The sequence below is a fragment of the Dromiciops gliroides genome, chromosome 2 (genome assembly GCF_019393635.1).
Source record: "Dromiciops gliroides isolate mDroGli1 chromosome 2, mDroGli1.pri, whole genome shotgun sequence".
Classification (NCBI taxonomy): domain Eukaryota; kingdom Metazoa; phylum Chordata; class Mammalia; order Microbiotheria; family Microbiotheriidae; genus Dromiciops; species Dromiciops gliroides.
The window spans coordinates 355,563,829-355,577,994 of NC_057862.1; the positions used below are offsets into that span (position 1 = coordinate 355,563,829).

Consider the following 14,166-nt stretch of genomic DNA (forward strand, 5'->3'; position numbering starts at 1 on the left):
ACAGGACACCTAGACCAACCTCCTCATTTTATAGAGGATGATACTGAGTCTTATAGAGGTGAAGTGACTTGTCCAAGGTCACACAAGTAGTAAGTGGCAAAGTTGGGACTCAAAGCTAGGTCTTCTGAGACTTGACTCTCAAGTCCAGTGCTCTTTCTACTGTACAATGCTTCCTCCCTATTTTTTCTGCTCAGTTCTATAGTCTCATAAAGGCAGTCAGTACCCTGTGGAGGCCTGAGGATGAGTTTTGAAGTCTTAGAATTAGCCACATCAAAAAATTTCAAAGGACCAGCCCCATAAAAACCCATAAAACAAAATCAAGCATGTGCCATTGTGGGCCTCTATTATAAAGCCTGATGATCTGACTCCTGCCCTTCTGATATACCTGGTTTACCTCTCCCTTCCCTCCCTCTCAATTTTCTACCATTACCAGGCTTTGCTCAGTTCTAGGGTGAGTGCCTGATCTGCCCATCAGTCCTTTTGGCCAGCCCATCAATTCTGACTGTTCCCTCAGGGGCATTTGTCTTTCTGGGGGTGGGCTGGTCTCTAAGTAGTCTCTGTTTCCTTTTCACCAAGGTTCCTGGCACTCCTTTGACTCCTAGCTCAGCTTTCTGTCTACCTCTCAGGCCCAGCTTTATCTCTGCAGCAGGGCAGTGGGGTGTTGATTTTATTTGATTCTTAGGATCATGGTAGGTGTTGCTTGGGCTGTGGCAGAGGGTTCCTACAGAAGGGTCTCCTTTCCTGAGAGACTGAAAGCAGAGGGAGCTGTTTCAGGAAGTAAGGTGCTCTTCGTTGATCATTTTTTTCCCCTTCCTCCAGGTCTCATTATCACACACGTCTTGCAAGTCACAGTCTTGTGGGGGTGGCTCCCACTCTTCTTCCTCTTCTTCTTCCTCGTCATCATCGTCGTCGTCCTCATGCCATGGGAACTCAGGGGACTGGGATCCCAGCTCGTTCCTGTCTGCACACAAACTCTCAGGCCTCTGGAACTCCCAGCAGGCTGGCGGTACCATGCAGGGCTCCTCGATTGGGGGCCCTCCTGCTGCACCTGGTGAGTCTCAAGCTCACCAAAGCCCTCTCCTTCCAATTGAACAGCCAGGCCCTTTGCCCTCTCCTAAAGGAGTAATTGATAGACAAGCCATGAAGCTTCTAGGTCCTGGATAGCTATAGTGATAGGGGGATTCACCTACAAAAATACCTTGTACCAAATGACTATTAACAGCTGTGCATTACATGGGCTGATAGGATTATTAAAAGTAATGTCCAAATGAGAGAAGGGTTTGGTGCAGGAGATATATCCACTAAGAAAACAAGAGGAAGATCCCTGGAGACCTAACACCAGTATCACCCCACGCTACCTTGATGATCTAGACAAAGGATATCCTTTCCTCTACTTCATTTTCCTTAACTATAAAATGGGCATAGCAACATTATCTTTCCTCCCAAAGGAGATCAATAGATCAGATGGGCATCTTGAGGCTGGTCTTATTGTTAAGGGATTTGGGAATTGGAAAATTCTTTTTAGGTTCTGAGAGGTACCGTGAGGCCTAGAAAAAGCACTCCTTGCATCTAAACTGAGAAGCTGAGCTCAGCAAAACAATGTTGTGCTGAGAGTCCTTAGGAGCTGTACTTTGCTCATATTTGTTTTTGTACAGCAGCCCACTGAGTATTCTGGGCTTTTCCTACCTTCCAGAGAATTGGAGGTGGCCTGCTCTGAGCTGGGAGAGACAACCTATGAGGTCCCTGAGAAAGCCCCTTAGACAGCAGAGGAGAAATCTTCCTTTCCCTCTGCCTTTATTTCAGGTAACAAATATGCCAGTCTTCCTCACAGTCTCCAGATTGCATCAGCAAGCCTCCCACCTTGGAAGCCCCTAGCCTGAGGATCTGCCCTTACAGCCAGGTGCTCACGTCTCAGGTGGTTTCCAGTGGGGTCCTGCCAGGCTCTACTCTGCCTCCCTCACTGAGTTCTGCAAAACGCTTCTCAAGCAGGGGAACACCCCAGCAGCCCTGTACCTGCCAGGATGTACCACAGGAGCAGGGGCCCAGGGAACCTAGCAGTAACTACCCTGGTGGAAGTGGAAATATTTCTCTTTCCTTGCTTCCTGCTGCAGCTACCTCTGGGCTGGACTTTGGTCCCTTTGGCTTGGGGACTGAGGCTTGTTCCTCACTATACCCCCTCTTCCTTGTTTGTGGGTTGTTTTTATTTTTTTGGAGCCTTGCCAATTGGGAGATGGTGGAATTGGAACCACTTTTCTCCACCTTGGATCATACCAGCTTCCCTTAGAGCCCTAGGGCATGGTCTGATCCCTGCTGCTTTATTGGTTCCTGATGCAGGGGAAGATGATATCTTTGCTCCTCTCTTTCTACTCAGACAGGAAGGGGTGGTGGTAGTATCTACCTCTGAGGTCCCTTGGGCTGGGAGGAGTTCCTCTGGTGCATTCATCCTTCTTTCTAAGAGTCAGGCACATTCTTCACCGCCTGTAGCCAACTCAGATACTGAAGCTTGTTTCACTGCAGGGCGTCCATCACCCTCTCCTGGTGTTCTTCTTACTTGCTGAGTTGTCTTAGGACCACAGTGCTTGGAAGTCAGTCCCTCTTACAACATCTCCTTGCTGGAGGGATTCCACTGAATTTCTTATCTCTGATTCCCTGCCCACTGGTAGCAATACAACCTTTCTGGTCTACTGTTCAAAAGAGACACATCCCAGGACTTGTAAAACCTTGTGGATGGACTAGTTCTCTGCCCTTCCTTGAGACAGTTGCTATCCTGAAGCTTAATCGCCCCAAGAAGACGATGCTCCCGGCTCCTGCAATGAGAATTCCTGGATGAAGCCTTGGAAACTTTAAGAGATCACAGACTGGCGTACCTTCTATTTAGGACTTAAAAAAAAATAATGAAATCCCTGGCATGTTCAGATAGCAGCCCCTCAGAGTGGGATTGGCCAAGGAGGCTTTGGAGCCTGCCAGTATGAATAGGGCACTCTGGCTTCTTTCCCCTTTGCTCCCAGAGCTGCTTGGATTGCTCTTGGACAGAGAATCATTACAGAGGTTCAGGCCCAGCTCCAGAGCCTGTTCTTTTTTTCTCCTCAAGTTTAGGAGAATGTGGAAAGGCTGTGGCTATACCCAGGACTTAGCCTCCTTCCATATACTTGGCATTGGTCCTCTAGGTGCCTACCCAGGGAAACAGTTTATCCTGCACAAGTGAAAAGGATCGGTTATACATTCTTTTCCCTTCCTCCCTTTTTGGAGGTGACTGACTTCCCTTCTCCTCCTGACCTGCCTTGATACTTCTTCACTCCTATCTGCCTGCAGGTGAGGCCTTCCACTCCTCTGAACATCACCGGCACTCAGACCTCACCGCCCCCCCCAACAGCCCCACTGGCCATCCCCAACCACCAGCATCACTGATCCCTGCTCACCCAGGACCCTTTGGATCTCCACCCCATGCCCACCTAACCCCTACCGCCCAGACAGCACCTTTCCCCACACCTATCCCCAACAATCATGCTCCAGTGCCCAAGACACCTTCTGAGTCACCTGTCGCTGCCGCTGCCATGGCTGCCCCACATAGCCCAGCACCATGTAAGAGCCCTCACCTATCCTCTGCCAACATGCCGCTTCTGAAGATGCCTCCTCCACTCTCAGGGTGTAATCACCCCTGCAACGGGCACTGCACTGGGTCTCTGGTCCCTCAAGCTGCTTCACATCAGCTTCCCAGCACTAACAGGTCAGTGGGGAGAAGCATTGGTGGACTTGTAGTAGATGGGGCTGTAAAGGGCCAGGAATATGGAAACAAGCCAAAGAATGTTTGGGGGAACATTGAAAAGGTGTATTCCCTGTAGGAAGCAAGAAATAGACAGTCAGAGGTGACCAGTACAAATTCTGAGATATGATCAAGATCCTCAGAACTTTCTTTCTCCCAGCCCAAGAGCTTTTGTGGTGTCCCCTTCTTTCTCTCTTTCATGGCAGGGATTAAAGTTCAAACTGGTCATTTTTGAGATATAGAGGGCCGTTTATTGGGGCCCTATTTTCAGCTTGCTGATCTGTTAGCTAAACCTCAGCCTTTGGCCCTGGCTTCTGTGTGAGATAATAGTTGTAAAGCATGGTGTTTGGTACATGGTAAGTGCTGGATCAATGTTAGCCATTACTATAGCTGTTACTTGAGAAGTGGATACCAAAACTAACTTTCTATCCTCTCTTTCCTGGCCCGAGTCCTATACGACCCTTTCTGATTAGTTTTGTCTATCCTGAGATTCCTAAATATGTCAAAAGGGCCTAGGACCATCCAGAGAAGCTGCTTCAGCTCTGGGATTCACTCGGGCTGGGGGATGGGCTCTCCTGAGTTCTGATAACCCGATAGCAGTGTAGACCACCAGACTTAGGGTATCAGGGGTGTTAGGCAGTGAAACTTGAACTAATGGGTTGTCCTTGGATATGCGGCAGAAATGTCTTTCTACCTTGCTGTGGCTTCTGCGAACACATCCTCACTTCCTCTTGTCATTCTTCTATTGTCCACAGAGACCCTGGATGCAAGGGGCACAAGTTTACAAATGGTACTGGCTGCCACCCACCACAGTCATGTGATGCAGATGAGGGGCTGGGAGAGGATGAGGACAGCAGCTCAGAACGAAGCTCCTGCACCTCATCCTCCACTACTCAGAAAGATGGGAAGTTCTGTGACTGCTGCTACTGCGAGTTCTTCGGACACAACGCGGTGAGTGAACCTTTGGAGACCAACAGGAGACAGGGAGAGGGAGCAGTTTAGTTAGCTGGGTCCTCTGCATAGCTCTCTTCACCCTGAGCTGTTCTGGATTGTCTGACTCAGACTCAGAGCTTGGGCTGAGTTCAGTGGAGTCTGCTGAGGGGAGAAGCTGGATCTCTGAGCTGAGGCAGGATTGGTGCCGCTTGGCCCTTGCTTCTAGTGCTGGAAAGAAGAATGTTCTTATGTCTCACTACACAGCCTGCATTGGGGGCTGGAAAGGTGTGGGCTTCCCAAGCTCGGAGTCTAACATCAGGACGCCCCTCTTCCAGCCCCCCGCTGCCCCGACAAGTCGCAACTACGCTGAGATCCGAGAGAAGCTGCGCTCACGGCTGACAAAGAGGAAAGAGGAACTGCCCCAGAAGATGGGCCTGGCAGGGAGTGGCCCAGGCGAACCAGCTGTGGACCATCGTGATGTGGATGAACTCCTGGACTACATCAACAGTACTGAACCCAAACCCTTCAACAGTGCCAAGGCAGCCAAGCGAGCTCGTCACAAACTGAAGAAGAAGGTAGGTCTGAGAGGATTAGCTTTTGAGAAATATTCAAGCACTTTTTATGGATTGCCTCAATCTGGGTTGGGCTTAATTTATTTCAATTCTCTTTCCAAAAAAACCTCATTTAATACCTCCTAGTGCAAGGCCATGTGATAGGTACTGGAGAAAGGAAGGTAGATATGATGCAGACCCTACTCTTAAGGAGCTGAGCCATAAGGATGGGGGGAGCCCAATTAATTAATTAATTCAACAAATAATTATGACATAAAGAAAGAGGTAGATAAGGGCAAAAGAAATCCTTACTTAGGTCTAGGATAAATTTGGGGAGAGAGGCCATGTTAGCCTGGATTAGGGACAGGTTATCATCACTGAAAGCTTTGTGATGAAATAATGCTGGGCATCTAGGTGGCACAGTGGATAAAGCACTGGTCCTGGAGTCATGAGGCCCTGAATTCAAATCTCACCCTAGATACTTACTAGCTCTGTGATTCTGGGTAAGCCAACCCCAATTACCTTAAACATCCAGGGCCATCTCCATTCGTCCTGATGTATATCTTGCCACTGGACCCAGATGGCTCTAGAGGAGAGAGTGAAGTTGGTGACCTTGCAAAGCCCCCTTCCTCACTTAAATCCAATTCATTACGAGTCATGACATCTGTCATGGTTCTCTTCAATAATGAAAGACAAACAGCAACAAGGATGAAGTAGCACCTGAGTTGTGTCTTGAGGGCCTGGCCTTCAGGAAATGGAGTTGGGGTGGAGAATAATTCATTACAGTAATGGAATACATTGTGAGCAAAGACGTGGAGATGGACAAAGGTAGGATAGGAATGAAGAAACAGGGGAAAGGTCCATGGGAGAACAGCTAAAAGAAGGGGAAGTAATAAGATGTTGTTAGAGAAGGTTTGGGCATAGAGGGAAAGGAGTATGGGCCATCTCTTGGGGTATGAGGAAGTCTTGAGGAAGTGCTAGCAAAAGGAAGAGAGGGGGCAGCTAGGTGGTGCAGTGGATAAAGCACTGACCCTGAATTCAGGAGTACCTGAGTTCAAATCCGGTCTCAGACACTTGACACTTACTAGCTGTGTGACCCTAGGCAAGTCATTTAACCCCCATTGCCCTGCAAAAAAAAAAAAAAAAAGGAAGAGAGAGAATGTTGGTGTCCTGAAATGGGAAGCAAAGGCATTTTTTGCTACAAGGGTCCAATGGGATTCTGTAGTTTTTCCCCGGTCTTCTCTTACCAGTTGTGATCTTGGTCTCATTGCCCCATGCCATGCCACAGGTAGTGAATAGCTCTGAGTCTTCGGAGATTTGAATCTGCAGGTGGAGATCAGTTGTGATTCCAGTTAGTCAGGGTCTGTTCCTAGGGCAACTGAAATGATTGTGTCTCTACTCCAGGAGACTCCTGGGATATTTCATGAAGCTCAAATCAGAGACTAAGGAGAAAAATAAAGGAGATTTGCATTGAAGTTGTTCATTTCCCAAATAGCTGTACCATGGTAGAAAGTGGAATGCCTGGTCTCCTGAATCGCAGGCCAGCCTAGTAGAGATCCTATCATTTCTACTTGAGACGTGTTCTCTCAGAGCCTGGGAGTGTACCTCGCCCCGTGCCTGCCTCTAGGATGTGGAAGCTCTGCTGATTTTTCTGTTTTCTAGGAGTAGTGGTTCACTGGTAGGACTCCCAAGCAGTGCTTTCATAATCTCTCTGTGTTGACCCACAATTCAGGGGACATGACCAGGGATCATTAAAACTAACACATTAAAAAAAAACTAACACATTTAATAACATGCATAACTTTTATTGTCCTGCATTATAATTAGGCATCGATGGCAAACAATTCAGGGAAATGACCACAATTCATATTACTTTTACTTTTAAAAAATCATTTTTATTATGACCGTAACCCTTTTGATGAAAGTCTTCCAATACCTTATGATGATGTTGTGGAAGTGAAACTGACATCTAGAAGGCTGTTCCAGGGGACCATAAGCTCAGGCAGGCCTTTTAACATTTGAAGCTTGATAATGTCTTTTTTTTTTTTTTTTTGGTGAGGCAATTGGGGTTAAGTGACTTGCCAAGGGTCACACAGCTAGTAAGTATCAAGTGTCTGAGGTCGGATTTGAACTCGGCTCCTCCTGAATCCAGGGCTGGTGCTCTATCCACTGCACCACCTAGATGCCCCAAAGCTTGATAATGTCTTGAAGAGATTGGGGGCTGTAGGTAGCAGATCAGTTTTATACCTGAGGAAACAGAAATAATTGAGTGTCTTTCTCAAGCCTCGGAATAGATTGTGTCTGTTGTCTCAGGGCCAGTCTGGCCAAGTGTGGAGAGGTTCCTCCTCACCAGGTTGACCATAGGTGGTGATTCTTTTCATTTTAACCACAGTAAGTCATGAAGATAGTGAAGACAATCTGCTGAGGCATACATGAAAGAATCTGGTGTACATGAACGGAGGGCATGCTCATACCTGTAAAACCATGGATTCTAAAAGTATAAATAGGAACTTAAACAAAAATACCCAATGTAAACAGAAGCACAGGGCATGCATGTTGGGGGTAGGGAAGGTATGTAGAGAAAAGTCCTCTTTGGCTGAATCACAGAGTGGGGCCTGGTTGTGGAGGGCTTTGAATAATAGGCAGAGGAGTTTGAACTTATTCAGTAGGCAACAGGAAGGTTCTAAAGATTTTGACTCTTTTTTTGTCTCAGTGAATAAACATTAAGTGCCTCCTGTGTGTTAGGTACTGTGCAAAGTGCTGGCATGATATAGAGAAAGGCAAAAGACAGTCCCTGCTCTCAGGGAGCTCACAGTCTAATGGGAAAGACAACATGCAAATGACTATGCACAGTAAGTTGGAGATAATCTCAGAGGGAAGGCCCTCACATTAAGAGGAACCAGGAGAGGCTTCTTGTAGAAGGCAGGATTTTAGCTGAAGCTTAAAGGAAGCCAGGGAGGCCAAGATGCTCATTTGGGAGATGGAGTGTCCTGTGGGAGGAACAGCAAGGAGGCTGGTGTCACTGGACCGAAGAGTACTGGGAATAAGGTATAAGGAGGCTGGAAAGTTAGGACCACATCAGGCCATGAAGGGCTTTGAATGTCAAACAAGATTTTGTATTTGATCCCCGAGGTAAGAAGGAGCTGCTGGAGTCTAGTGATTAGGAGTCAGTAAACTTGATGGAGCATGGACAGGAATGGGGAAGAGACTCGAGGCAGGAAGACCAAGCAGAACTCTTACAATAATCCAAGCACGAGGTGATGAGAGCCTGCACCAGAGTGGTGACCGAGTTGGAGGAGAGCAGAGGGTATATACAAGAGATGCCACAAAGGTAGAATGGACATGACTTGACAACTGATTGGATATGGAGAGGGAAAGAGGAAGGAGTTGAAGATGACACCAAAAATGACACAAACATCTCCTGATTTTGTCCATTCATATTTACATAAGTGTACTTTAAGAAAAATATTGTTGTTAGGGGCAGCTAGGTGGCGCAGTGGATAAAGCACCGGCCCTGGATTCAGGAGTTCCTGAGTTCAAATCCGGCCTCAGACACTTGACACTTACTAGCTGTGTGACCCTGGGCAAGTCACTTAACCCTCATTGCCCCGCAAAAAAAAAAAAAAAGAAGAAATATTGTTGTTAATGCTGTTGTTAATAGTTGTTAAAGTGCACTTTCTGCTGTACATTTGATGCCTACCAAAAAAACAGTTAATAAATGTAGCCAACATAATGAGAATTGAATCTCGATTAAAGCTTCATAAGAAAATTCTTTTGGATTGAGACAGGCAAGAGTGCGTAGGATTGGTGATCTCCAGCTGGGAATGTTTAAAGAACGATGCTTCAAGGATATAGGCTTGCATGAGAGTGTCTTGTTTTAACATTACAAGGATACATGACCTCTAGGTTCAGTGCATTCTTCACTAATAGAGAATACAGTCCTGCCACACCTTTGAGAGACTAAAAAATTCATCACCTACTATTCAACCTTCTGTTGCTATGTGTCTTCACATTTAGCTAATTGGTCCCCTGAAGAGAGATCAATCACTAGACCTATACTTTAAGCCTTTCCTACTTGGTTAGACTTTTCTAATACTTGAGTTGTGCCACCATAGCCTCTGAGAATTTGAGAACACCTTCATGCCAGTCAAGCATCTAGGGAACTGAATGGAGGAACAACTTTGCATTAGAGTCTGAAAAACAATGTGTCTTCTTTTTTTTTTTTTTGTGAGGCAACTGGGGTTAAGTGACTTGCCCAGGGTCATACAGCTAGTAAGTGTTATGTGTCTGAGGTCGGATTTGAACTCAGGTATTCCTGACTCCAGGGCCAGTGCTCTATCCACTGCGCCACCTAGCTGCCCCAACAATGTCTCTTCTAAGCACTTCCCCTTTGGGGGGGGGGCAGGGGAGAAGATTTTAATTGATATCTTCGGTTTATTGCCTAGATTTCCCTCTGTACTCTCTCCTTCCCCTCCCCACTTCCAGAAAACTATCCCTTATAACAACAAAGAATTATTTTTAAATAAGAAGAAAAATTCTGCAAAATTAATCAGTTAATAGAAAAAAATTCTGCTATTATGTTCAGTGTTTCACACTTATGGACCCTCTACATTTTTGGGGGTGGGGCAATGAGGGTTAAGTGACTTGCCCAGGGTCACACAGCTAGTAAGTGTCAAGTGTCTGAGGCAAGATTTGAACTCAGGTCCTCCTGAATCCAGGGTTGGTGCTCTATCCACTGCGCCGCCACTGAGCTGTCCTGGACCCTCTACTTCTGCAAAGAAATAGGAGGAGGGGCAGCTAGGTGGTGCAGTGGATAGAGCATCCGGCCTGGATTCAGGAAGGACCTGAGTTCAAATCTTGCCTCAGACACTTGACACTTACTAGCTGTGTGACCCTGGGCAAGTCACTTAACCCCAATTGCCTCACTTAAAAAAGAAAAAAAAGAAATAGGAAGGAGGTGTCTTCATTTTTCTGCTTTGGAATCAAGCTTGTTTTTTGTAATTTTGCAATATTCATTTTGGGGGGGGGGGGAGCAATGGGGCTTAAGTGACTTGCCCAGGGTCACACAGCTAGTAAGTGTCAAGTGTCCGAGGCCGGATTTGAACTCAGGTGCTCCTGACTCCAAGGCCAGTGCTCTATCCACTGCGCCACCGAGCTGTCCTGGACCCTCTACTTCTGCAAAGAAATAGGAGGAGGTGTCTTCATTTTTCTGCTTTGGAATCAAGCTTGTTTTTGTAATTTTGCAACATTCATTTTTGATTTGTGATGTGGTTCTTTCCATTTCCATTGTTGTAGTTGTTACATTTTTTTTCTTGACTCTGCTTCACTTTCATCAGTTTGTATAAGTGTTTCTATGCTTCTCTGTCTTCATCATACTAGTCATTTCTTATGGAACAGTAGTATTCCATTATAGTTTTATATCACAGTTTGTTTAATTTTTGATCGATGACTAACCTCCCTTTCTAAGACCATTAGTGCATCTAACCAGCTCAGGGTCACTGCTTAGAACTCCTCTGTTGTAGTTTTAGTTCCCTGGATTAACCAATACTCCTCTGATTGGACCTTAATTACATAGCTCCTATTTTCCCAGACTAAGGAGTAATTCCTCTGGGTTTTCTTCTGCCTTCCATCAGAAGCTTGGTCCTTGAGAACCCAATCATCTTCATTCCTTTCACAGCATTAGGCCTATCCCTGTATGTCTAACCCTTGGATTCCCCCAGGTTGTCTGTCCTTTTATGAGGGTGTTCGTGGAGATTGAGTGAAAAGGCTGAGGGAACTCTTCATTGTCTCTTACAGGGACCTCTTTTCAGCTGTACTGTACTACTTGAGTTTTGCCCAGAACTGCTACTTTTAATTAGAAATCTTTCTTTAATGGGTTTTTACGTACATCTAGCCATACATCCGTACACATACACATAGGTAGATATGTTTACCTAACTTGCATATCATTTAGCTGCCTTCCATGTTTTTGATTCTCAGGCTGCTCATGGGGAGGTTTCTTTGTCCGAGCATTTGTTACTGCAACCTCTTTGCCATGGAATTAGGTATTGTCCTCTTAGACTTTGATTATATCCAGCACTTTGCTAATCCTGTCTGCACCCATCAGACAACTATTGACACACAGTTTTTACTATTAGAGTTTGTAGATGGGCTTGCTGTGGCTTGGCCCCAGTCAGCCCCTCTTTCAGGGCAAAGGATTGGGTCAGAGGGTGTAGGCTTCGAGCTGGTGGGCACCTTAGTGCTCATCTTTTCCAGCAGCTTCATTTTATAGATTAGGAAACAGATTCCAGAGCATGATGTAAACTTGCCAGTGGTTGCACAGATAGTAAAAGGAGAAAAAGGAGAACCAGTATTTAAACCAGAGCCCTCTGTTTCCAAATCTAGCCCTCTTTTGACCACCCTGTGCTGGGCTCTCCACTTTTTCTCTTTACTTGGCAACTATGCTGGAGCCACTGAACTCTAAGACCATCTCACTCCAAAATGAGAATTAGAGCCTCAGGCTATATCAAGATGACTTCTTGCTGTCATCTTCTGTGGCCTCCTACCTTTATATAACTGTATTGTAAAAGTTCACATGACACCCAGAAAAGTAGGTTTTATTATCCCCAATTTACAAATAGGATGATTAGTTATCTTCCCTAAGATGGTGAATTGACTTGCTTGAAATAATACAGCTAATATGTTAAAGACCCCAAGGTCTCTAAGTTCTAAGATCAGCACTTTTCCCATTCCTTCCATGCTTCTCATGTGATTGTCAGTATAATGCTGTCCTTGTATCGTTTTTCTCCCTTCATATCATATAAGCCTCAATTTTCATATATAGAAGTATGTGTGTATACATGCACACACATACACATGTACATATAGACACATACCCACATGCATATATACATACATATATACATATATATACACACACAATATGTTCCTCATATTTTTCCTTTTTTTTTTTTTTCCCCGGTGGGGCAATGGGGGTTAAGTGACTTGCCCAGGGTCACACATCTAGTAAGTGTCAAGTGTCTGAGGCCAGATTTGAACTCAGGTCCTCCTGAATCCAGGGCCAGCGCTTTATCCCAAGTGTGCACCTAAGCCGCCCCATATTTTTCCATTTTTGATAGAATTTCATTTCATCTTTCACTGGAAAGAACCTAATTAGGAACCTAGCAGCTTATAGCCTTGATTCAGGTTTACCAAGGTCTCTTGGAAGAACAGGCTTTATTCCTTTCCAAGTTTGCTTTTTGAATCAATCTGAATATTGATGTCAAACTCATTGCAGAGTCATTTTGAAACTCATGCTCCTTGCCTCCATGTACAATGCCACTTTTCACTAAGCTTTATATGAGCTTCTCCTGGTCTACTTTGTATTTCAGACTTGCTCTCTTCCTAGTTCATTCATCTTCAACACTCATTAGGCATGGTGCTATGTGCATTGTATTCAGTGCTAGGGAGACACAGAATTGAGATAAAACAGAGTACAGTCTTTGCCCTCATGGAGTTTGCTATAATTTGGTTATATGACGGGCATAGAGACAACAATCATACAAATAATCATTGCATTAAAAAGTTGCTTAGGGTGTTTTGTATGATCTGAGCTGGAAAATGTCGTTATCAATTACAGGTAGATAAAGGAAAGATTTTTGTAGATGGTGACATTTGAGTTGTATTTTGAAGGCCAAGTAAATAAATTTTTTTTTTTTAAAGTGAGGCAGTTGGGGTTAAGTGACTTGCCCAGGGTCATACAGCTAGTAAGTGTCAAGTGTCTGAGGCCGGATTTGAACTCAGGTACTCCTGACTCCAGGGCGGGTGCTCTATCCACTGTGCCATCTAGCTGCCCCTAAGCAAAGATTCTTTATGAACACTGATGATTTTCAAGTAGAGGAATGTGTTCATTAAATCCATGCAGAAGGAAAATTATTTGAATAATAGCATGAATGATGGGTTGGAGGAGGTAAAAGTAGATGTGAGAAGCCCTGTTAGGAAACTATTTCATTAGTTCAGACAAGTAGTAATGAGGGCTTGAATGAGATCAATGAGAAGAGAGAAGAGGGGATAGATGGGAGAGGTGTTAATGAAGGCAGAATCTGGACTTGGTAACTGGAGATGTAAAGGAGGGAAGAATCAAAGATACCTCCAAATTATAAATATGAGTGATGGAGTAAAATGGTGGTGTGACTAACCAAAATAAGTGAGGTCAGGTGAGAAAGCAGATGCTGAGGGAAAGGTAAAGCAGGCTCAGCTTTGGGCATACAAAGTTTTTGGACATCCAGGTGGATATATCTGGTGCGCAGTAGGATATGCTGGTCAGGAGCTCCAAGGAGTCAGATCTGGATACAGATTTGTCCCCCTCCCCCAGATGGGGAGGTCCTTCAAGCTGATTGGTTGAGGGTGGTCTCCTGTTGATGTTGTAGTCCACAGCCTCTGAGAACACTCTCTCTTGGGAGTCAGGCAGGTGTGGTTTTAATTTAATTAACTTTAAGTAGGCTAATCAGTAAAGTCAATCACTCTCCCTCAGTCTCACTTAATGGGTGGTTAATGGGAGTTAATGAGGGTGCAAATGGAAAAGTTGTAGGAAGAAGTAGAAAGGACAGGTGTAAAACCTTGGGAGTCGCACTGTTTTCTCAAGGGGATGAGGAGCTAATGATGGAAGTTGAGTCAGGAGCATGTGTTATCACTAAAGCCAAAAGAGTATCCAGTAGGAAGCTGGAGAGAAGACAGGATGAGAACTGAAGTAAGGCAGTTGTAATGGGTTATTATAGTCATTTGTGACCTTGGAAGGAACAATCTTGACAGAGAAGTAGAGACAGAAGCCACATTCAGAAAAGTTAAGGAGAGTGATGAAGTAAAGATTTAGGGTGTAGATAGCTTTTTCAGTAAGTTTGTGGAAGGGAGGAGAGAGATGGGATAGAAAGGCTTAAGAGT

At 45.2% G+C, this 14,166-nt stretch overlaps 1 protein-coding gene across 6 annotated transcripts in view; it reads left to right on the top strand.

The window, feature by feature from the left end:
* FAM193B (family with sequence similarity 193 member B) overlaps nt 1–14,166 on the top strand; it is a 49,048-nt gene that overhangs the window by 17,289 nt on the left and 17,593 nt on the right. For all 6 annotated transcript variants that reach the window (XM_043983465.1, XM_043983464.1, XM_043983461.1 and 3 more), the window contains 4 exons: nt 820–1,051; nt 3,313–3,727; nt 4,519–4,714; nt 5,032–5,271. In XM_043983465.1, the coding sequence (XP_043839400.1) occupies nt 820–1,051; nt 3,313–3,727; nt 4,519–4,714; nt 5,032–5,271 (1,083 nt within the window). The remainder of the gene's footprint in view (nt 1–819; nt 1,052–3,312; nt 3,728–4,518; nt 4,715–5,031; nt 5,272–14,166) is intronic.